This window comes from Athene noctua, chromosome 34 (assembly GCF_965140245.1).
Source record: "Athene noctua chromosome 34, bAthNoc1.hap1.1, whole genome shotgun sequence".
NCBI lineage: Eukaryota > Metazoa > Chordata > Aves > Strigiformes > Strigidae > Athene > Athene noctua.
The window spans coordinates 1627386-1652247 of NC_134070.1; the positions used below are offsets into that span (position 1 = coordinate 1627386).

Below are 24862 nucleotides of genomic sequence, written 5' to 3' on the forward strand. Positions count from 1 at the left end.
CCCCCCATGTCCCCAGTGTCCCCCCATGTCCCCAACGTCCCCCCCATGCCCCCAATGTCCCCCCCATGCCCCCAACGTCCCCCCCATGTCCCCAGTGTCCCCCCATGTCCCCAACGTTCCCCCATGTCCCCAGTGTCCCCCATGTCCCAAATGTCCCCCCATGTCCCCAGTGTCCCCCCATGTCCCCAACGTCCCCCCATGTCCCCAACGTCCCCCCCATGTCCCCAGTGTCCCCCCATGTCCCCAACGTCCCCCCATGTCCCCAGTGTCCCCCCATGTCCCCAACGTCCCCCCCATGTCCCCAACGTCCCCCCATGTCCCCAGTGTCCCCCCATGTCCCCAACGTCCCCCCATGCCCCCAACGTCCCCCCCATGTCCCCAGTGTCCCCCCATGTCCCCCCGTCCCCACCCACCGGTGACGCGGACGCTGACTCTGAACTCCCCATCGGGGACGATCCCGGCCGGGGGGTCCCCGGGGATCTGCAGGGTGCGACCCCCCTTGTCTGCGGGGACAAGGGGTCAGTGGGACCCGGGGGGGTCCCCGCGTGTCCCCCAGGGTGACCGGGGCCCCCCCAAACACCCGGGGGTGCCCCCCCGGTCCGACCCACCGTCGGTGTCCAGGACGTAGCTGGTCTCCTCGAGGTGCAGCTCCCCCTCTGGCTGCGGGGTTGGGGTGTCAGGGGGGGGCCCATGGCCGGGGGGGCCCCCCAGGGGTTGGGGGGGGGGTGTCTCAGGTCTCACCTCAACATGGAGGACGCGGGTGAGGCTGTCGCCCACCCCCCAGGGCCCCCGGGCGGTGACAGTTACCGGGATGTCCCCAGGGCGAAGGGCCACCAGGGTGAGGGGCAGGGCCACCGCCCCCCCGGGGGGCACCGCCAGGCGCTGGGGGGGCCCGTCCAGCCCCGCACAGACCCCCTGGGCCACCGCCAGCGTCACCGTCACCTGGGGGGGACAGGGCCGTCGTGGGGCGGGGGGGACCGGGGGGGGGCTGTGGGGCACAAGGGGGCTGTGGGGGGCTATTGGGGGCGCTATGGGGCACAGGGGTATCTGTGGGATGGGGGGGCTATGGGGGGCAGGGGGGGCTGTGGGGGGCTATTGGGGGCGCTATGGGGCACAGGGGTATCTGTGGGATGGGGGGGCTATGGGGGGCAGGGGGGGCTGTGGGGGGCTATTGGGGGCGCTATGGGGCACAGGGGTATCTGTGGGATGGGGGGGCTATGGGGGGCAGGGGGGGCTGTGGGGGGCTATTGGGGGCGCTATGGGGCACAGGGGTATCTGTGGGATGGGGGGGCTATGGGGGGCAGGGGGGGCTGTGGGGGGCTATTGGGGGCGCTATGGGGCACAGGGGTATCTGTGGGATGGGGGGGCTATGGGGGGCAGGGGGGGCTGTGGGGGGCTATTGGGGGCGCTATGGGGCACAGGGGTATCTGTGGGATGGGGGGGCTATGGGGGCAGGGGGTAGCTCTGGGGCACAGGGGGGCTATGGGGCAGGAGGGGCTATGGGTGGGGGTGTCTGTGGGGCGAGGGATATCTGGGAGGAAGCGGGTGTCTGGGGGGTGTCTATGGGGCAGGGATGTCTGTGGGGCACAGGCGGTGTCTGCGGGGTGTCTATGGGGTGTCTGTGGGGCACAGGGGGTGTCTGGGGGTGTCTATGGGGCGTCTGTGGGGCACAGGGGGTGTCTGTGGGGCACAGGGGATGTCTGGGGGGTGTCTATGGGGCGTCTGTGGGGCACAGGCGGTGTCTGTGGGGCACAGGGGGTGTCTGGGGGGTGTCTATGAGGCGTCTGTGGGGCACAGGCGGTGTCTGTGGGGCACAGGGGGTGCCAGGGGGCTGTCTATGTGGCGTCTGTGGGGCACAGGGGGTGTCTGTGGGGCACAGGGGGTGTCTGGGGGGTGTCTATGGGGTGTCTGTGGGGCACAGGGGGTGTCTATGGGGCACAGGGGGTGTCTGGGGGTGTCTATGGGGCATCTGTGGGGCACAGGGGGTGTCTGTGGGTCACAGGGGGTGTCTGGGGGGTGTCTATGGGGCGTCTGTGGGGCACAGGCGGTGTCTGTGGGGCACAGGGGGTGTCTGGGGGGTGTCTATGGGGTGTCTGTGGGGCACAGGGGGTGTCTATGGGGCACAGGGGGTGCCGGGGGGGTGTCTATGGGGTGTCTGTGGGGCACAGGGGCTGCCGGGGGGTGTCTATGGGGTGTCTGTGGGGCACGGGGGCTGCCGGGGGGTGTCTATGGGGTGTCTGTGGGGCACAGGGGGTGTCTGTGGGGTGTCTGTGGGGCACGGGGGGTGCCGGGGGGGTGTCTATGGGGTGTCTGTGGGGCACGGGGGGCGCCGGGGGGACACTCACGTTGACTCTGTGGGGCAGGCGGTTGTGGATGTGGGGCAGGAGCTGGAGCTGCTCGTGGGGGCGGGTGCTGGGGGGCAGCCGCAGCCTCACGTACAGCTCCTGCGTCACCGTCACCCGCTGCGGCGGCGCCACGCACAGACCTGACGGGGGGGGACATTGGGGACACAGAGGGGACATGGGGGGGACACGGGGCTCAGGGGACAGGGGGAGATTTGGGGACACTGGGGACACGAGGGGGGACATGGGGGACAGTGGGGACATGGGGGGGGGCATGGGGTACATGGGGGGACACATTTGGGGACATTGGGGGGACATGGGGGTGTGGGAGGACACTGGGGACATGGGGACATTGGAGGGACGGGGGGGGGGACACATGGGGGGACGTTTGGGGACATGGGGAACATGGGGTGGTCACAGTGCCAGGGGGTGACAGTGATAGAGGGACATGGGGACACTGGGGGGGGAGGGGGAGATGGGGGACCCCGCGAGGACACTGGGGACCCCGTGGGGACACTGAGGACCCCGTGGGGACATTGAGGACCCCTTGGGGACACTGGAGACCCTGTGGTGACACTGGGGACCCTGCAGGGTCACTGAGGACCCCGTGGGGACACTGGGGACCCCTTGGGGACATTGGGGACCCCGTGAGGACACTGGGGACCCCGTGGGGACACTGAGGACCCCGTGGGGACATTGAGGACCCCTTGGGGACACTGGGGAGCCCGTGAGGACACTGAGGACCCCATGGGGACATTGGGGACCCCGTGGGGACACTGAGGACCCCTTGGGGACATTGGGGACCCCGTGAGGACACTGGGGACCCCGTGGGGACACTGAGGACCCCTTGGGGACATTGGGGACCCCGTGAGGACACTGGGGACCCCGTGGGGACACTGAGGACCCCTTGGGGACATTGGGGACCCCGTGGGGACACTGGGGACCCCATGGGGACACTGAAGACCCCGTGGGGACATTGAGGACCCCTTGGGGACACTGGGGACCCCGTGGGGACACTGAGGACCCCGTGAGGATACTGAGGACCCCGTGGGGACACTGGGGACCCCGTGGGGACATTGAGGACCCCGTGGGGACACTGGAGACCCCGTGGTGACACTGGGGACCCTGCAGGGTCACTGAGGACCCCGTGGGGACACTGGGGACCCCTTGGGGACATTGGGGACCCCGTGAGGACACTGAGGACCCCGTGGGGACATTGAGGACCCCGTGGGGACACTGAGGACCCCGTGAGGACACTGAGGACCCCGTGGGGACACTGGGGACCCCGTGGGGACACTGAGGACCCCGTGAGGACACTGAGGACCCCGTGGGGACACTGGGGACCCCGTGGGGACATTGAGGACCCCGTGGGGACACTGACCGTGGCCGGGGATGACGGCGATGGCCTGGATCTCCCAGGTGGTGATGGAGTCGGGGAGCAGCGCGGTGACCCTGGGGACAGGGGGGTCAGGGGGGTCAGGGGGGTTCGGGGGGCCCAGGGGACGCAGGGGACAGGTGTGTCACCTGGCGGGGCCGCTCACGGGGACGCTGCGCCAGAGCCAGCTCTCGGGGAAGAAACTGCGGGAGGGGGCGCCCTCCCCCCACTCGTCCTCCAGCTCCTGCAGGAACGCTGCGGGGGGCGGGGTCAGGGCTGCCCCTCCCCCCCACCCCCACCCCCCCATGACCCCCCCATGACCCCCCCAGGCCTCACCCCCCCGTCACACCCCCCATCACCCCCCCATGGCCTCGGGACCCCCCGTGACCCCTCATGACCTCCCATGCCCCGATGACCCCCCCCGTGCCCCCACTGACCCCCCATGATCCCCCATGACCCCACCCATGCCCCCATTGACTTCCCCATGACCCCAGACCCCCCATTGACCCCCCCGTGACCCCTTTGACCCCCCCTGACCCCCCCTGACCCCCCCGTGACCCCAGACCCCCCCTGACCCCCCCCGTGCCCCCACGACCCCCCATGACCCCCCCATAACCCCAGACCCCCCATTGACCCCCCCGTGCCCCCATTGACCCCCCATGACCCCCCCGTGACCCCAGACCCCCCATGACCCCCCCGTGCCCCCATTGACCCCCCACGACCCCCCACGACCCCCCATGACCCCCCCATGACCCCAGACCCCCCATTGACCCCCCGTGACCCCATTGACCCCCCATGACCCCCCCGTAACCCCAGACCCCCCATTGACCCCCCCCGTGCCCCCATTGACCCCCCATGATCCCCCGTGACCCCCCGTGCCCCCATTGACCCCCCATGACCCCCCTGACCCCCCCTGACCCCAGACCCCCCATTGACCCCCCCGTGCCCCCATTGACCCCCCATGACCCTCCCTGACCCCCCCATGACCCCATTGACACCCCGATGACCCGCCCTGACCCCCCCTGACCCCAGACCCCCCATTGACCCCCCCGTGCCCCCATTTACCCCCCACGACCCCCCCTGACCCCCCCCTGACCCCAGACCCCCCCTGACCCCCCCCGTGCCCCCATTGACCCCCCCATGACCCTCCCGTGCCCCCGCGACCCCCCCACGGCCCCCCCCATGACCCCAGACACCCCCCCACGGCCCCCCCCGCGCCCCCACCTCGTGCCACCCCCGGGGCGCCCCCCCGGGCCCCCCCGCCGCGGGCGCGGCGGCAGCAGCTGAGGAAGGCCCGGCGGCACCCCCCGGCCCGCGGCACCCTCCGCGCCCGCCGGGGACACGACACCCGCAGCGGCAGCCGCGTCCCCCCGTCCCGGCAGCAGCGGCGGCGCACCGGGTCCCCCCCTGGGGACGGGGGACACCTCAGCGCGGGGGGGGGACACCGGGGGGCGGGGAGGGAGGGATGGGGAGAGGGCGGAGGCGGGGGGACACCGGGGGGGGACAGGGGTGACGCTGTGGGGACACGGGTGACATCATGGGGTGGGGGGGGGGCACCGTGGGGACACGGGTGACGCTGTGGGGATGGAGGGGGTGCTGGGGGGACATGGGGCACCCTGGGGACACGGGTGGCACCATGGGGACATGGGTGACGCTGTGGGGACACGGGTGGCACCATGGGGGGGGCACCATGGGGACATGGGTGACGCTGTGGGGACACGGGTGGCACCATGGGGACACAGGTGACATCATGGGGTGGAGGGGGCACCATGGGGACACGGGTGGCACCATGGGGACATGGGTGACACTGTGGGGACACAGGTGACATCATGGGGTGGGGGGGGCACCATGAGGACATGGGTGACACTGTGGAGACACAGGTGACATCATGGGGGGTCACCGTGGGGACACGGGTGACACTGTGGGGATGGGGGGGGGGTGCTGGGGGGACATGGGGCACCCTGGGGACACGGGTGGCACCATGGGGACATGGGTGACACTGTGGGGACACAGGTGACATCATGGGGGGTCACCGTGGGGACACGGGTGACACTGTGGGGACACAGGTGACATCATGGGGTGGGGGGGGCACCATGGGGACACGGGTGGCACCATGGGGACATGGGTGACACTGTGGGGACACAGGTGACATCATGGGGGGGCACCGTGGGGACACAGGTGACACTGTGGGGATGGGGGGGGGGTGCCGGGGGGACATGGGGCACCCTGGGGACACGGGTGGCACCATGGGGACACGGGTGACACTGTGGGGACATGGGTGACATCATGGGGGGGGCACCGTGGGGACACGGGTGACGCTGTGGGGATGGAGGGGGTGCCCGGGGGACATGGGGCACCCTGGGGACATGGGTGGCATCATGGGGACATGGGTGACACTGTGGGGACACAGGTGACATCATGGGGTGGGGGGGGCACCGTAGGGACATGGGTGACACTGTGGGGATGGGGGGGCGCTCAGGGGACACAGGTGACATCATGGGGACATGGGGGTGACACTGTGAGGACACGGGTGACATCATGGGGATGGGGGGGAAACTGTGGGGACACGGGTGGCACCACGGGGACACGGGGGTGACCCTGTGGGGACACAGGGCACCATGAGGATGAGGGGAGTGGGGGGGACACCATGGGGACACAGGTGACACTATGGGGACATGGGTGATGTCACGGGGATGGGGGTGACACTGGGGGGACATGGGGCACCCCGGGGACATGGGTGGCACCATGGGGACATGGGGGTGACACTGGGGGGACATGGGTGGGGATGGGGGTGACACTGAGGACACAGGCGGCACCATGGGGACATGGGGGGGGGTGTGACACCATGGGGACACAGGTGACATCACGGGGATGAAGGTGACTGTGGGGAGACAGGTGACATCATAGGGACACACATGGGGACGTGGGTGACACTTTAGGGACAAGGGTGACATCGTGGGGATGGGGGTGACGCTGGAGGGACACGGGGCACCCTGGGGACATGGAGGGGGGACACACTATGGGGGCACGGGTGACATCATGGGGATGAAGGTGACACTGTGGGGACACGGATGACATCATGGGGACACACATGGGGACGTGGGTGACACTGCAGGGACAAGGGTGACGTCGTGGGGATGAAGGTGACACTGTGGGGACACCGCACACCCTGGGACACAGGTGGCACCGTGGGGACGTGGGGGTGACACTGTGGGGACACGGGTGACATCACGGGGATGGGGGTGACACTGAGGACACGGGTGGCACCGTGGGGACGTGCCGGGACACGAGTGACACTGTGGCCCATGGCAGGGGCTGGGGGACACGGGGACAAGGACACCGGGAGCGGAGGGGCTGGGGGGGCAGGGGGACACGGGGACAGGTGACAGTGACACTCACCCAGCTCCTCCAGCAGCGTCAGGGAGCGCTGGGGGCGGGGCACGGCGGGAGGACACCCAGGGGCTGGGGACACCAACGGCACAATGTCCCCAAATGTCCCCAAATGTCCCCCCCCGCCCCCATGTCCCCCCAAATGTCCCCCATGTCCCCAAATGTTTCCAAATCTCTCCACCAAATGTCCCCGCCCCCACGTCCCCAAGTGTCCCAAAATGTCCCCACATGTCCCCAAATATCCCCCATGTCCCCAAATGTCCCCCCCATGTCCCCATATGTCCCCCCCCAATGTCTCCCCACGTCCCAAAACGTCCCCAAATTTCCCGCCATGTCTCCCCCCGCCCCCATGTCCCCAGATGTCCCCAAATGTCCCCCCCATGTCCCCCCTCCCCACTCACGCGGCCCCGGGGGGGGGTCGGGCCCCCCCAGCACCAGCCCGGCTGCCCTGAACATCCCCTCAGCGTCGGGGCCACCCCCGGGGCCGCACCCCAAGTCGCTGCTCCCCAAAACCGCCTCCACCTGGGGGGGGGGGGGGGGGTGTGCGTCAGGTCACCCCATGTCCCCAAGGGGTCCCCAAAGTGGGGACGGGGGGGTCCCCAGGGGGTTTTGGGGGGTCCTGGGTGGGGGGAGTTACTGGTTTGGGATTTGGGGGGGCCCAAGGGAAGGTGGGGAGGGGGAACACAGGGACGGGGGGGGGTTAGGGGCTCCCAGGGTTGGAGGGTCCCGGGGTTTGGGGGGTCCGGGGGGGTCCCAGGTTTGGGGGAGCTGCTCCGCTTGGAGGGGTCCCAGTGTTGGGGGGGGGGGGGAGTGTCACAGATTTTGGGGTTCCTGGGCTTAGGGGACCCAGGTTTGGGGGTCCCAGAGTTTAGTGGCCCCCCAGGGTTTGGGGGTGCGGTGTTGAGGGGTGCCCAGGGTCGGGGGGGGGAGTCCCAGTTTTGGGGGGTCCCAGGGTTAGGGGTGTCCCCGGGGTTGAGGGGTCCCGGGGTTTTGGGGTTCTGAGGTTTTGGGGTGCCCGGGATTTGAGGGTCCCAAGGTTGAGGGGTCCCAGTTTGGGGGGGGGGGGGGGTTGGCCTTTGGGATATGGGGATCCCCCCGTTTTGGGGTGCTGGAGTTTGGGGATCCCCGGGGTTGGGGGCTCGCAGGATTGGGGGAGGGGAGGTGTCCCAGTTTTGGGGGGTTCCTGGGATTTGGGCGCCCCGGGTTTGGGGGATCCCAGGGTCGGGGGGGGCGCTCGGAATTTTGGGGTCCGCAGGGCTGGGGCGTCCCGCGGTTTTGGGGTCCCGGGGTTGGGGGGGCGCCAGAGCTGGGGGGATTCTTGGCATTTGGGGTGCCCAGGGCTGGGGCTCTGAGGTTTTGGGGGGGTGTCCCCGGGGTTTGGGGTGCCCCGGTTTTGGGGTGACCTTGGCGGGGTCCAGGCGGTGCCGCGGCTCCAGCTCCAGGAGGGCGGCGTCGGTGACCCCCAGGGCCACAGTGACGGGGGCCCCCCCGGCCGCGCCCCCTCCTCGCCCACGGCCACCGTCAGGCTCAGGGGGGTCTGGGGGCGCAGGGGGGTCCCCCGCGGCACCCCCACCCGCACCTGCCCAGTCGGACCAGTCGGACCAGTGCTCCCAGTGCCCTTAGCTCCTGCCAGTTCACCCGGCTCCCCCTACTGCTCCCAGTCTGACCAGTACCCCCAGCGTCCCCGGCGCTCCCAGTCCCCCCAGCCCCTCCCAGTGCCCCCAGCCCCTCCCAGTCACCCCATCGCCCCAGTCCCCCCAGTGCTCCCAGTTCCTCCAGTGCTCCCAGTCCCTCCCAGTCCCTCCCAGTGCTCTCAGTCCCTCTCAGTCACCCCAGCCCTGCACAGCACCTCCCAGTCTCTCCCAGTCCCCACCAGTCCCTCCCAGTGTTTCCAGTCCCCCCAGCCCCTCTCAGTCCCTCCCAGTGCTCCCAGTCCCCCCTAGTTCCCCCAGCACCTCCCAGTCCCTCCCAGTGCCCCCAGTCCCCTCCAGTCCCCTCCAGTCCCTCCCAGTGTTTCCAGTCCCCCCAGCCCCTCCCAGTCCCTCCCAGTGCCCCCAGTCCCCCCTAGTGCCCCCAGCACCTCCCAGTCCCTCCCAGTGCCCCCAGTCCCTCCCAGTCCCCACCAGCCCCTCCCAGTGCTTCCAGTCCCCCCAGCCCCTCCCAGTCCCTCCCAGTGCCCCCAGTCCCCCCTAGTGCCCCCAGCACCTCCCAGTCCCTCCTAGTGCCCCCAGTCCCTCCCAGTCCCCACCAGTCCCTCCCAGTGTTTCCAGTCCCCCCAGCCCCTCCCAGTCCTTCCCAGTGCCCCCAGTCCCTCCCAGTCCCCACCAGCCCCTCCCAGTGCTTCCAGTCCCCCCAGCCCCTCCCAGTCCCTCCCAGTGCCCCCAGCCCCTCCCAGTGGCCCCATCGCCCCAGTCCCCCCAGTGCTCCCAGTTCCTCCAGTGCTCCCAGTCTCCCCAGCCCCTCCCAGTGCCCCCAGTCCCTCCCAGTCCCCCCCAGCCCCTCCCAGTGCCCCCAGTCCCTCCCAGTGCTCCCAGTGCCCCTGACCTGGTGGTGGCAGGTCCCCACCACGGGCACCCCCCAGCTGGCGGCCACCAGCCGCCCCCCGACCGGGGCGAAGGCGACGAGGCGGAGCCGCGGGGTCATGGCCGGGGTCACTGCCAGCGTCACCTCTGTCACCTCTGTCACCGTCCCCAGCTGCACGCCTTGGGCGGCCACCAGCCGCCCCCGCGCCACCGCCTGGACACGCGTGGGGACAGGGGACGTGTGGGGACGCGGGGGGACACGGGGGGACACGGGGGGACACGTGTGGGGATATGGGGACACACACAGGGACACGGGGGACAGGTATGGGGACACAGGGGGACACGGGGACACACACACAGGGACATGCATGGGGACTCAGGGGGAAACGTGGACATGGGGACACACAGGGACATACATGGGACACAGGGGGACATGGAGACGCAGGGGGACATGGGAAGACACACGGGGACATGCATGGGGACACACATGGGGACACAGGGACAGACGGGAACATGGGGGGACACACAGGGACACACATGGGGACACAGAGACATGGGGAGGACGCGGGGACACACATGGGGACACATGGGAACACACATAGGGACATGGGGACATATACGGGGTCACACAGAAGGACACGGGGACACACATGGGGACACAGGGACACACATGGGACACAGGGGCACATGGGGACATGTGTGGGGACACACATGGGAACACATGGGGACACACATGGGGACACACATGAGGACACATGGACACACAGAGACACACATGGGGACACATATGGGGACATGTATGGGGACACAGGGACACATGGGGACACACATGAGGACACACACAGGGACACGCATGGAGGACACACAGGGGCATGGGGACACACAGGGGGACATGTATAGGGACACGTATGGGGACATGGGAACACACACGGGGACAGGGGGTGTGGCTGGCCTGCAGCTCCCCCACACAACACATGACACGCACATGGGACACGCAACAGGAGCTGACATGTGCAACATGCAACACGCAATGACAGGTGACACATGACATGGGACATGACACGCACATGGGACATGCAACATGACATGCACATGTGACACGCAATGTGCACATGGGGCATGACACACTCACAGGACATGACATGCACATATGACACGTGACATGCAACACAGCACGTGACATGAAGAGGGCAACATGTACATACATGTAGCTTGCACACATGTGACAGGCAACATGTGATATGTAATGCAACAAGTGCACACACATGTGACACACAACATGTAACGGAACACATGATGTGGCCAGATGACATGACAAGCGCATGTAACATGTGACACATGATGCACACAACACGCAACACTCACGCAGGCCATGCAACACACCCAACATGCAACATGCCCGTGTGCCACATGACGTGTTTGTGCCGTGTGAAATATGAGATGGGCAACATGTAACATGCAGCGAGGAACATGCCATGAGCTGTGTCATGTGTGACAAGGGACATGTGTGATGGTGATAAGGACATGTGATGGGGCCACAGGATAAGGACATGTGATAAGCATATGTGATAAGGAGATGTGATGGGGACACATGCGATGGGTACACATGTGGCATGGGACATGCGTGACAGGGACACATGCGATGGGGACATGCGTGATTAGGACACATGTGATACGGACATGTGTGCTAGTGATATGCGTGATGGGGACATGTGACAGTGACACATGTGACAGGGACACACGTGATGGTGACATGTGTGATGGGGACATATGTGACATGACACGTGACATGGACACATATGATGGGGACACACATGTGACAGGAACACATGTGAAAGGGACACATGTGTGATGGGAACACGTGGGACATGGACATGTATGTGACATGGACACACATGATAGGGACACATGTGATAGAGACATGCATGATGGGGACTTTGTTACGGTGACATGTGTGACACAACGTGCGACATGGACACAGGTGATGGGGACATGTGATGGGGAAATACATGATGGGGACACATGTGACATGTGACTTGTGTGACGGGGACATGCATGATGGTGACACATGATAGGGACACACATGATGGGGACACACATGACATGGACACATGTGATACATGTGACATGGACACATGTGACCCAGGCATGTGACAGGGACATGCATGACAGGGACACATGTGAAAGGGACACATGTGCCGGGGACATATGTGACAGACACACATGTGACAAGGACACACATGATGGGGACACACGTGGCATGGACACACATGACAGACACACGTGACATGGACACACGTGACAGGGACACATGACGGACACATGTGACAGGGACACATGACACAGACACACGTGACAGGGACACATGTGCCAGGGACACACGTGATGGACACACGTGCTGGGGAAACACGTGCCAGGGACACACGTGATGGGGACACACATGACACAGACACATGTGACACGGACACATGTGACACAGACACATGAGACAGGGACACACATGACAGGGACACACGTGACAGGGACACACGTGACAGGGACACGCGTGACACAGACACATGTGACAGACACACGTGACAGACACACATGTGACGGGGACACATGACAGACACACGTGACATGGACACATGTGACACAGACACATGTGACACACACACATGACAGGGACACACGTGACAGGGACACACGTGACAGGGACACATGTGACACAGACACATGTGACAGACACACGTGACAGGGACACGTGACAGACACACATGATAGGGACACACGTGACGGGGACACACATGACAGACACACGTGATACGGACACATGTGACAGGGACACATGTGACGGGGACACACGTGACAGACACACACGTGACAGACACACATGACAGGGACACACGTGACAGGGACGCATGTGACACAGACAGACGTGACAGGGACACACATGACAGGGACACACATGACAGGGACACAAGTGACGGGGACACATGTGACGGGGACACACATGACAGACACACGTGATACGGACACATGTGACAGGGACACAGGTGCCGGGGACACACATGACACAGACACACGTGACAGGGACACACGTGACACAGACACACGTGACAGGGACACATGTGACGGGGACACACGTGATGGGGACACACATGACAGACACATGTGACATGGACACGTGACACACACATGTGACAGGGACACACGTGACAGACACACACGTGGCAGACACACGTGATACGGACACATGTGACAGGGACACATGTGACGGGGACACACGTGACAGACACACACGTGACAGACACACATGACAGGGACACACGTGACAGGGACGCATGTGACACAGACAGACGTGACAGGGACACACATGACAGGGACACACGTGACAGGGACACACGTGCTGGGGACACACGTGACAGGGACACACGTGACAGACACACATGACAGGGACACAAGTGACGGGGACACATGTGACGGGGACACACATGACAGACACATGTGATACGGACACATGTGACAGGGACACAGGTGCCGGGGACACACATGACACAGACACACGTGACAGGGACACACGTGATGGGGACACACATGACAGACACATGTGACATGGACACGTGACACACACACGTGACAGACACACGCGTGACACACACGTGCCGGGCCTCACCAGCAGGTGCAGGCGGGGCGGGGCCGGGGGCGCCCCCACGTGCTGCAGGCGCAGGCGCAGGCGCTGCCCCGGGCTCAGGGGCCCCCCCGGGCCCCCCAGGAGCAGGAACCGCCCCGCGACGGCGCCCGCGGGGCCGAGGGACAGGCGGGCCCGGGCCGGGGGGGACCCCGCGGACACCTGGCGCGGGGACACGCGGGGACACAGCTGCCCCGGTGTCCCCAAGCGTCCCCCCCGTCGCCCCGCCCTGTCCCCATGTCCCCGAATGTCCCCAAATGCCCCCCCCATGTCCCCCCGTGACCCCAAGTGCACCCGAATGTCCCCAAATGTCCCCCATGTCCCCCCCTGTCCCCAAATGTCCCCTCATGCCTCCACAAACGTCCCGTGTCCCCCCCCCCGACTCCCCCATGGGAATCCCCCTCCGTGTCCCCAAAGATCGCCAAACGTCCCCAAATGCCCCCCATGCCCCCCCCCCCCCATGTCCCCAAATGTCCCCCCATGTCCCCGGCCCGTATGTCCCCAAGTGTCCCCAAATGTCCCCGATGTCCCCCCCCATGAGCCCAAACGTTTCCAAATGTCCCCCCTGTGACCCCCCCGTGTCCCCAATGACTCCATGTCCCCCAATGCCCCCCCATGTCCCCAAATGTCCCCGAATGTCCCCGAATGTCCCCCCGTGACCCCCCATGTCCCCCCGCCCCACTCACGCTCAGCTCCAGCCCACGGGCCCCGCTGGGCACGTTGATGGGGACCTCGATGGCGCCGCCGGGCCCCGCCCGCAGGGTCACGGGGGGGGGAGGGGCGGCCCCCGTCACCCCAACCCCCACCCGCACCTCGACCCCCGGCGCCGGGACCCCCCCGGCATCCAGCACCCGGCCCTGGGCAGGGAGGGGCACACACGGGTCACACACACGCGTGTCGCAGACATCGCTCGCGTGTCACAAACACACGTCACACACATCACGTGTCACACACGGGTCACACACGTGTCACACACGTGTCACAGAAATCACTCGTGTCAAAAACACATCACACATCACACACGTGTCACACACGTGTCACAGACATCACACACGTGTCACAAACACACGTCACACACGTGTCACACACCACACATGTGTCACGGACATCACTCATGTGTCACAAACACACGTCACACACATCACATGTCACACACACGTGTCACAGACATCACTCACGTGTCACAAACACATCACACATCACACACGTGTCACACACACCACACACACGTGTCGCAGACATCACTCACGTGTCACAAACACACGTCACACACACCACACACGTGTCACACACACACCACATACACGTGTCGCAGACATCACTCGCGTGTCACAAACACACGTCACACACATCACGTGTCACACACATCACACACGTGTCACACACACGTGTCACAGAAATCACTCACGTGTCACAAACACACGTCACACACGTGTCACACCACACACACGTGTCGCAGACATCACTCACGTGTCACAAACACACGTCACACACATCACACACGTGTCACACACACGAGTCTCACACATGCTACACATCACACACGTGTCACACACAGGAGTCTCACACATGCCACACTCATCACACACACACGTGTCAGATACAGGTGTCATGCACATCACACACACGTCACACACGTGTCACACACACATCTCACACATGTAACACATGTCACAGTGTCACACACATCTCACACACGTAACACGTCACACACGTGTCACACACATCTCACACACATAACACATGTCACACGCACGTAACACATACATCTCACACGTGTAACATGTCACACACGTGTCACACATCTCACACATGTAACACGTCACACACGTGCCACATCTCACACGTAACACGTCACACACACGTGTCACACATCTCACATGTAACATGTCACACACGTGTCACATCTCACACACGTAACACGTCACACACGTCACACACATCTCACACACGTAACACATGTCACACACATCTCACACATGTAACACGTCACACACGTGTCACATCTCACACATGTAACACTTGTCACACACACATGTGTCACACATACTTGTCCACACACGTCACACACAGGTCATGTGTAACACACACGTGTCACACACACGTCACACACGTCACACACGTGTCTCACACATGTCACAGACATGTGTCACAGACATGAGTCACAGACACGTCACACACGTGTCACAGACACGTCACACACACCACACACGTCACACGTCACATGTGTCACACACGTCACACGCACGTGTCACACACGTGTCACAAATATCACATACACATCACAGACACGTGTCACACCCATGTCACAGCCATGTCACACGATGTCACACCCATGTCACACCCGTGATAACACAACCCCCATGTCACGCCCGTGCCACACCCGTGTCACACCCATGTCACACCCATGTCACACCCATGTCACGCCCATGTCACGCCCGTGCCACGCCCGTGTCACTCACCAGGACGGTGACCGGGGCCCCCGGGACGAAGAAGCGGGGGGAGGGGCTCATGTCCAGGGCCCAGGGGGAGGTCACCAGCCCCACCCCCACCTCCTGCTGCACCGCCTCCCCCCCTGCGCACAGGACCTCGGGAGGGGCGGGGCCGACAGAGGCCACGCCCCTTCACCGGGGGTGGGCACACACAGCGCCTGTCCCCGCCCACACATCCACAAGCCCCGCCCCCACCTCTGGCTCTGCCCCGCCCCCAGCCCGCCCCCCCGTTCCCGCCTGGCCCCGCCCACCCTTCCCCTTACCCCCTCCCCTCCCCATCCCTGGCCCCGCCCCTCCCGCTTCAACCCCCGCCCACTCTCCGGCCCCTCCCCTCCACCCAGCCCAAGTCCCGCCCCCACGTCTCTGCCCAGGCCCCTCCCCTTCGCCCTGACCCCGCCCCCCAGCCGCGCCCACACGGTTCCTGCCCGGCCCCATCGTCACATCTGACCCCGCCCACCCGTCCCCTTATCCCCGCCCCTCCCCACCCCTGGCCCCGCCCCTCACATCTAACCCCTCCCCTCCTGCTCCTGGCCCCGCCCACTCCCTTGCCCTGCCCCATTCCCCCCCCCAGCACAAGCCACGCCCCAGGTACTCAGCCCTGGCCCCGCCCCCTGGCCCAGGCCCCGCCCCTACCCTCGCCATTGACGACGGTGACGAGCAGGCGCAGCCCCGCCCCCTGCAGCGCCCCCGGGGCCACGCCCAGGGCCCCCAGCACGGCCTCCAGGGTGACATTGAACTGCGCCTCCCCCGACGTCACCTGCGGGGGACACACGTCCCCCCGCGTCCCTCCCATGTCCCCAGGTGTCCCCAAATGTCCCCCCCATGTCCCCAATGACCTCATGTCACCCCCATGTCCCCAAATGTCCCCTCACGTCTCCCCAAATGTCCTGTGTCCCCCCCCGACTCCTCCATATACCCAAATCCCCCCCCATGTCCCCAAATTTCTCAAAATGTCCCCACATGTCCCCCCATGTCCCTAGATGTCCCCAAATCCCCCCATGTCCCCAAATGCTTCCAAATGTCCCCACATGTCCCCAAATATTTCCTAATGTCCCCAAATGTCCCCCCATGTTCCCAAATGTCCCCAAATGTTCCCCCATGTCCCCCTTGTGACCCCCCCATGTCCCCAAATGTCCCCTGTGTCCCCCCGACTCCTCCATATACCCAAATGTCCCCCCATGTCCCCAAATATTTCCAAATGTCCCCAAATGTCCCCAAATGTCCCCCCATGTTCCCAAATGTCCCCAAATGTCCCCCCATGTCCCCAAATATTTCCAAATGTTCCCAAATGTCCCCAAATGTCCCCCCATGTCCCCAAATATTTTCCAATATCCCCAAATATTTCCAAATGTCCCCAAATGTCCCCAAATGTCCCCCCATGTCCCCAAATATTTCCAAATGTCCCCAAATGTCCCCAAATGTCCTCAAATGTCCCCCCATGTCCCCAAATATTTCCCAATATCCCCAAATGTCCCCCCATGTCCCCAAATGTCCCCAAATGTCCCCCCATGTCCCCAAATATTTTCCAATGTCCCCAAATATTTCCAAATGTCCCCAAATGTCCCCAAATGTCCCCCCATGTTCCCAAATGTCCCCAAATGTCCCCCCATGTCCCCAAATATTTCCAAATGTCCCCAAATGTCCCCAAATGTCCCCCCATGTCCCCAAATATTTTCCAATGTCCCCAAATATTTCCAAATGTCCCCAAATGTCCCCAAATGTCCCCCCATGTTCCCAAATGTCCCCAAATGTCCCCCCATGTCCCCAAATATTTCCAAATGTCCCCAAATGTCCCCAAATGTCCCCCCATGTCCCCAAATATTTTCCAATGTCCCCAAATATTTCCAAATGTCCCCAAATGTCCCCAAATGTCCCCCCATGTTCCCAAATGTCCCCAAATGTCCCCCCATGTCCCCAAATATTTCCAAATGTCCCCAAATGTCCCCAAGTGTCCCCCCATGTCCCCCCATGTCCCCAAACGTTTCCAAGTGTTCTGGGCCCCCCCCCGGGTGTTTTAGGGCTCCCCAGGGAGGTTTCGGGGTCCCAGGCGGGGTTTTGGGGTGTCCCAAGACGGGCGCTGGGCCCCCCCCCAGGTTTCGGGGAGCCCTCCGGGGTTTTGGGGGGTCCTACCTGGACGCGCTGCTCCAGCCCCCGCAGGAAGGGGCCCCCCCGCAGTCCCACCCGCAGCTGCGCCCAGCCCCCCACCGCCGCCCCGTCCGGGTACCTGGGGGGGGGGGGGGGGGGGGGAGACGCCCCCCAAAATCAGGGAAGGGTCCCCAAAATGGGGGCGGGACCCCAAAGTCAGTCGAGGTCCCCCAAAAGTCAAGAGGGGTCAGGGGGTGTCCTAAAATTCACGGGGTTCCGCTCGTCCCCCCGCGATCAATGGGGGGGGGGGGGGGGGGTCGCCAAAAATCGGGGGGGGGGGTGTCGGGGGGGGCCCCCCAATAGTTCGCACAGGATTGGGGGGGCCCAGAGGCTGGGAAAGGGGGGGGGGGAGGATCTGGGGGGGACCCGGGGGCACGTTGGGGGCCGGGGGAGGTTTTGGGGGGTCGCAGGGGGAATCGGGGGGGGTTGGGGCCCCAGGGGGGTTTTTGGGGGGGTCCCAGGGCAGAGTTTGGGGGGTCCCGGGAGGAGCTGGGTGTGGGGGGTTGGGGGGGGGTTTTGGGGTGCGGGGGGGCGGGGCGGTACCGGACGTGCAGGCGCAGGCGCAGGGGGGGGGCGGGCTCGGGCCCCAAGAGCAGGAACCGGCGGTCGGGAGCGAGGCGGAGGGAGAACGCGGGCAGCGCTGGGGGCGGGGCACCGGTGAGGGGCGGGGCCTCGGGGGGGGCGTGGCTTCGAGGGGGCGGAGCGTCGGGCGGGGCGGGGCTTAGGGGGTGTGGTGTAAGCGGGGGAGTGGCCCAAGTTGGGGGTGGTAGCGAGGGGGCGGGGCGATAAGAGGGGCGGGGATTTGGGGGTGTGGTGTAAGTGGGGGCGTGGCCCCAGTTGGGGGCGTCAGCCGGGGGCGGGGCGTCAGGAGGGGCGGGCCGTGGGGGCCGGGTCTCAGAGGGGGACGGGCTTGGGAGGTGTGGGGGCGTCAGCGAGGGGCGGGGCGTAAGTGGGGGCGGGGCGTCAGTGGGGGCAGAGCACCAGTGACTGGCAGGGGCTCCGTGGGGGGCGGGGCGTCAGCGAGGGGGCGGGGCACGGGGCCTCATGGGAGAGGAGCAGGGGGCGGGGTCTCAGTGGGGGCGGGTGGGGGTGTGGCAGGGCGGAGCGTCGATAGAGGGGCGTGGCTCCAGGAGTGGGCGTGGCTTCGGGAGGGGCGTGGGCGGTGCATCAGAGGGGGCGGGGCATTGGAGTGACAGCGGGGCGGGACTTCAAGGGGCGGGGGGTCAGTGGTCCCCCAGGAGTGCCCGGGAAGGGGGCCAGGGGTGCCCGGCCCCGCCCCCGGCTCCGCCCCGGCCAGGCCCCGCCCCCGGCCCGCCCCGGCCCCGCCCCCGCACCGTAGGGCCGCAGGGCGAAGGCGGCGGCCCCGCCCGTCCCGGGGCTGTTGACCAACCGCGCCTGGACCCGCCACGTCCCGGGGCTGCGGCACCGGCACCTGCGGAGCCCGCGGGGACCCACAGAGACCCCCCGGCCCCACGGCGCCCCATAGCCCCACGGCCCCCCTATAGCCCCACAGAGCCCCCCCGGCCCCCCACAGCCCCCCTATAGCCCCACAGCCCCCCCATAGCCCCCCGGCCCCACAGAGACCCCCCGGCCCCCCACAGCCCCCCTATAGCCCCACAGCCCCCCTATAGCCCCACAGCTCCCCACGGCCCCCCCACAGCCCCACGGCCCCACAGAAACCCCCCCGGCCCCCCACAGCCCCCCCATAGCCCCGCGGCCCCCCACGGCCCCCCTATAGCCCCACGGCCCCAGGGACCCCCAGAGCCCCCTCCAGTCCCCCCAGAGCCCCCTATAGCCCCTCGTACCCCCCCGGCGGTGCCCCAGAGCACCCCAGAACCCCCCGGAGCCCCGCTACAGCCCCACGGCCCCCAGAACCCCCCAGAGCCCCCCAGAGCCCCCCATATAGCACCCCCACAGCCCCCCTATAGCCCCACGGCCCCCAGGGCCCCCCAGGGCCCCCCAGAGCCCCCCAAGCCCCAGCGCCCCACTCACGGCGCGATGTCCGGCAGCACCATCTGGTCGCTCAGCACCGGCCCCAGCGGCACCCGCTGCCCCTCCCGCACACGGGCCCCCAGGGGGTTCTGGGGGGCAGGGGGTGATGCGGGGACCCCCCCATAGAGCGGCCCTATAGGGCCGCCCCGGCCCCATAGAACTTCCCCAGCCCCATAGCACCACCCTATAGGATCTCCCCAGCCCCACAGCACTACCTCAGCCCCATAGGACCATCCCATAGGATCTCCCCAGCCCCATAGAACCACTCCAGCCCCATAGCACCACCCCATAGGATCTCCCCAGCCCCATAGCACTACCCCAGCCCCATAGGACCATCCCATAGCGCCACCCCAGCCCCATAGGACCATCCCATAGGATCTCTTCAGCCCCATAGGACCCTCCCAGCCCCATAGAACCTCCCCAGCCCCATAGAACCTCCCCAGCCCCATAGCACTACCCCAGCCCTATAGGACCATCCCATAGAACCTCCCCAGCCCCATAGGACCATCCCATAGGATCTCCCCAGCCCCATGGCACCACCCTATAGGATCTCCCCAGCCACATAGGATCTCCCCAGCCCCATAGCACTACCCCAGCCCCATAGCACCACCCCATAGGATCTCCCCAGCCCCATAGCACCACCCCAGCCCCATAGAACCATCCCATAGAACCTCCCCAGCCCCATAGGACCATCCCATAGGATATCCCCAGCCCCATAGGACCCTCCCAGCCCCATAGAACCTCCCCAGCCCCATAGCACCACCCTATAGGATCTCCCCAGCCCCACAGCACTACCTCAGCCCCATAGGACCATCCCATAGGATCTCCCCAGCCCTATAGGACCCTCCCAGCCCCATAGAAACTCCCCAGCCCCATAGCACCACCCCATAGGATCTCCCCAGCCCCATAGCACCACCCCAGCCCCATAGAACCATCCCATAGAACCTCTCCAGCCCCATAGGACCATCCCATAGGATCTCCCCAGCCCCATAGGACCCTCCCAGCCCCATAGAACCTCCCCAGCCCCATAGCACCACCCTATAGGATCTCCCCAGCCCCACAGCACTACCTCAGCCCCATAGGACCATCCCATAGGATCTCCCCAGCCCTATAGGACCCTCCCAGTCCCATAGAACCTCCCCAGCCCCATAGCACCACCCCATAGGATCTCCCCAGCCCCATAGCACCACCCCAGCCCCATAGAACCATCCCATAGAACCTCTCCAGCCCCATAGGACCATCCCATAGGATCCCCCCAGCCCCATAGGACCCTCCCAGCCCCATAGAACCTCCCCAGCCCCATAGGACCCTCCCAGCCCCACAGGGCCACCCCCCGCCCAGCCCCCGGCCCCACACCGTGATGGTGACCAGGAGGGGTTCGGGGTTCGGCCGCAGGTCGGGGTCCAGGGAGAAGACGCGGAAACGCACTGGGGGCGTATGGGATCCATATGGGGGGCAGGGGCACGTACAGGGGAAGGGGGGGCGGTGTGGGGGGGCAGGGCTGGATGTAGGGGTACAGGGACCTATAGGGGGTGCGGGGGGCTGTATAGGGGGAGGGCGCAGGAGGGGGTGTGGGGTGAGTGAGCACCTATGGGGGGCAGGTAAAGATGTATGGGGGTGCGGGGAGTTATAGGGGGTGTGGGGAGCTATAGGGCGTGTGGGGAGCTATAGGGGGTGTGGGGAGCTATAGGGGGTGTGGGAGCTATAGGGGGTGCAGGAGCTATAGGGGGTGTGGGAGCTATAGGGGGAGAAGGTGCTATAGGGGGTGAAGGAGCTATAGGGGGAGAAGGAGCTATAGGGGGTGTGGGAGCTATAGGGGGTGCAGGAGCTATAGGGCGTGTGGGGAGCTATAGGGGGTGTGGGGAGCTATAGGGGGTGCAGGAGCTATAGGGGGTGTGGGAGCTATAGGGGGTGCAGGAGCTATAGGGCATGTGGGGAGCTATAGGGGGAGAAGGAGCTATAGGGCATGTGGGGAGCTATAGGGGGAGAAGGAGCTATAGGGCATGTGGGGAGCTATAGGGGGAGAAGGAGCTATAGGGGGTGTGGGAGCTATAGGGGGTGCAGGAGCTATAGGGCATGTGGGGAGCTATAGGGGGAGAAGGAGCTATAGGGGGTGTGGGAGCTATAGGGGGTGAAGGAGCTATAGGGCGTGTGGGGAGCTATAGGGGGTGAAGGAGCTATAGGCGGTGTGGGAGCTATAGGGGGTGCAGGAGCTATAGGGCGTGTGGGGAGCTATAGGGGGTGCAGGAGCTATAGGGGGTGTGGGAGCTATAGGGGGTGTGGGGAGCTATAGGGGGAGAAGGAGCTATAGGGGGTGTGGGAGCTATAGGGGGTGAAGGAGCTATAGGGCATGTGGGGAGCTATAGGGGGAGAAGGAGCTATAGGCGGTGTGGGAGCTATAGGGGGTGCAGGAGCTATAGGGCGTGTGGGGAGCTATAGGGGGTGCAGGAGCTATAGGGGGTGTGGGAGCTATAGGGGGTGTGGGAGCTATAGGGGGTGTGGGGAGCTATAGGGGGAGAAGGAGCTATAGGGGGTGTGGGAGCTATAGGGGGTGAAGGAGCTATAGGGCATGTGGGGAGCTATAGGGGGAGAAGGAGCTATAGGGGGTGTGGGAGCTATAGGGGGTGCAGGAGCTATAGGGCGTGTGGGGAGCTATAGGGGGAGAAGGAGCTATAGGGGGTGTGGGAAGCTATAGGGCGTGTGGGGAGCTATAGGGGGAGAAGGAGCTATAGGGCATGTGGGGAGCTATAGGGGGAGAAGGAGCTATAGGGGGTGTGGGAGCTATAGGGGGTGCAGGAGCTATAGGGCGTGTGGGGAGCTATAGGGGGAGAAGGAGCTATAGGGGGTGCAGGAGCTATAGGGGGTGTGGGAGCTATAGGGGGTGAAGGAGCTATAGGGCGTGTGGGGAGCTATAGGGGGAGAAGGAGCTATAGGGCGTGTGGGGAGCTATAGGGGGTGCAGGAGCTATAGGGCATGTGGGGAGCTATAGGGGGAGAAGGAGCTATAGGGGGTGTGGGAGGTAAAGGGGGTGCAGGAGCTATAGGGCGTGTGGGGAGCTATAGGGGGAGAAGGAGCTATAGGGGGTGTGGGAGCTATAGGGCGTGTGGGGAGCTATAGGGGGTGAAGGAGCTATAGGGCATGTGGGGAGCTATAGGGGGAGAAGGAGCTATAGGGGGTGTGGGAGCTATAGGGCGTGTGGGGAGCTATAGGGGGAGAAGGAGCTATAGGGGGTGTGGGAGCTATAGGGGGTGCAGGAGCTATAGGGGGTGTGGGAGCTATAGGGGGAGAAGGTGCTATAGGGGGTGAAGGAGCTATAGGGGGTGAAGGAGCTATAGGGCGTGTGGGGAGCTATAGGGGGTGTGGGGAGCTATAGGGGGAGAAGGAGTTATAGGGGGTGTGGGAGCTATAGGGGGTGCAGGAGCTATAGGGCGTGTGGGGAGCTATAGGGGGAGAAGGAGCTATAGGGCATGTGGGGAGCTATAGGGGGAGAAGGAGCTATAGGGCGTGTGGGGAGCTATAGGGGGTGAAGGAGCTATAGGGCGTGTGGGGAGCTATAGGGGGAGAAGGAGCTATAGGGGGTGCAGGAGCTATAGGGGGTGTGGGGAGCTATAGGGGGTGCAGGAGCTATAGGGGGTACAAGGGCATTTGAGGGGATCTGAGGGCAATTTGGGCCATTTTGGGTGAATCTGGGGGGATTTGGGGGGAATTAGTGGGATTTCCGGGTGATTTGTGGGGTTTGGGGGTTTTGGGGTGGATTTGCGGGATTTGGGGGGCTCGGGGAGGACTTGGGGTGTTTTGGGGTGAATTTCAGGAAGTTTGGGCCGGATTTGTGGCCTTTCGGGGGGATTTGGGGGCGGTTGGGGAGGTTTGGGGGAATTCGGGGCAGATTGCGATTTTTTGGTGATTCTGGGAAGATTTGGGGTGAGTTTTAGGGATGTTTGGGGTGGATTTGGGGTGATTTAGGGAGGTTTGGGATTTTGGGGGGGGGCTTACTGTAATTTGGGGGATTTTCGGGGTTGTTTGGGGTGGATTTGGGGTGGGTTCGGGTCAATTTGTTGATTTTGGGGGCTGTTGGGGTGATTTGGGGAGATTTAGGGGGTTTGAGGTATTTGGAGGGATCTTGGGGTGGATTTGGGGGGATTTGGGATGGTTGGGGGGGGGTTTGGGGTGATTTAGCGTAATTTTGGGGTGATTTGTGGGTAGTTGGGTTGATTTGGGGGGGGTTAGGTTAATTTTGGGAGGATTTTGGGGGTGTTTGAGGGAATTTTGGGGGTGATTTATGGGTATTTGAGGAGATTTGGGGGGGATTAGGGTAATTTTGGGCTGGTTTGCGGGTATTCGTGGCGATTTTGGGGTGATTTGCGCGTTTGGGGGCTGATTAATATGTGGTTCATGGTAATTTTGGGGTGATTCGTGGGTATTTGGGGGTATTTGGGGGTATTTGGGGGTATTTGGGGTGTTTTGGGGCTATTTGGGGTGTTTTGGGGGTGTTTGGGGTGTTTTGGGGCTATTTGGGGTGTTTTGGGGGTGTTTGCGGTGACTTGGGGGTGGTTTAGGGTGATTTTGGGGTGATTTCAGTGGTATTTGGGCTATTTGGGGTGTTTTCGGGTAATTTGGGAGGGATTTGTGGGTATTGGGTTGATTTGGGGGCGTTTTAGGGTAACTTGGGGGTTATTTGTGGGGATTTGGGGTGATTTTGGGGTGGTTCGTGAGTATTTGAGGGGATTTGGGGGTATCTGAGGTGATTTGGGGGTTATTTTATAATTATTTTGGGGTGATTTCAGTGTTTTGGGGCTCTTTGGGGGTTTTAGGGTAATTTTGGAGTGATTTGAGGGTATTCGAGGTGATTTGGGGGGATTTGGGTTGATTTGGGGGTGTTTTGGGGTAATTTTGGAGGGATTTGGGATGATTTGTGGGTATTTGGGCTGATTAGG

At 64.5% G+C, this 24862-nt stretch overlaps 1 protein-coding gene across 1 annotated transcript in view; it reads right to left on the reverse strand.

The window, feature by feature from the left end:
- The window catches only part of LOC141972577 (complement C4-like), a 41865-nt gene that overhangs the window by 15230 nt on the left and 1773 nt on the right, over nucleotides 1-24862 (reverse strand). Inside the window, 20 exon segments of the mRNA XM_074930471.1 lie at nucleotides 414-503; nucleotides 609-660; nucleotides 742-942; nucleotides 2346-2485; nucleotides 3724-3794; nucleotides 3867-3972; nucleotides 4942-5141; nucleotides 7532-7629; nucleotides 8511-8594; nucleotides 8597-8686; nucleotides 9652-9843; nucleotides 13285-13461; nucleotides 13986-14156; nucleotides 15762-15874; nucleotides 16425-16548; nucleotides 17922-18015; nucleotides 18480-18576; nucleotides 19271-19353; nucleotides 19929-20017; nucleotides 21285-21355. Of these exon segments, the coding sequence (XP_074786572.1) occupies nucleotides 414-503; nucleotides 609-660; nucleotides 742-942; nucleotides 2346-2485; nucleotides 3724-3794; nucleotides 3867-3972; nucleotides 4942-5141; nucleotides 7532-7629; nucleotides 8511-8594; nucleotides 8597-8686; nucleotides 9652-9843; nucleotides 13285-13461; nucleotides 13986-14156; nucleotides 15762-15874; nucleotides 16425-16548; nucleotides 17922-18015; nucleotides 18480-18576; nucleotides 19271-19353; nucleotides 19929-20017; nucleotides 21285-21355 (2343 nt within the window).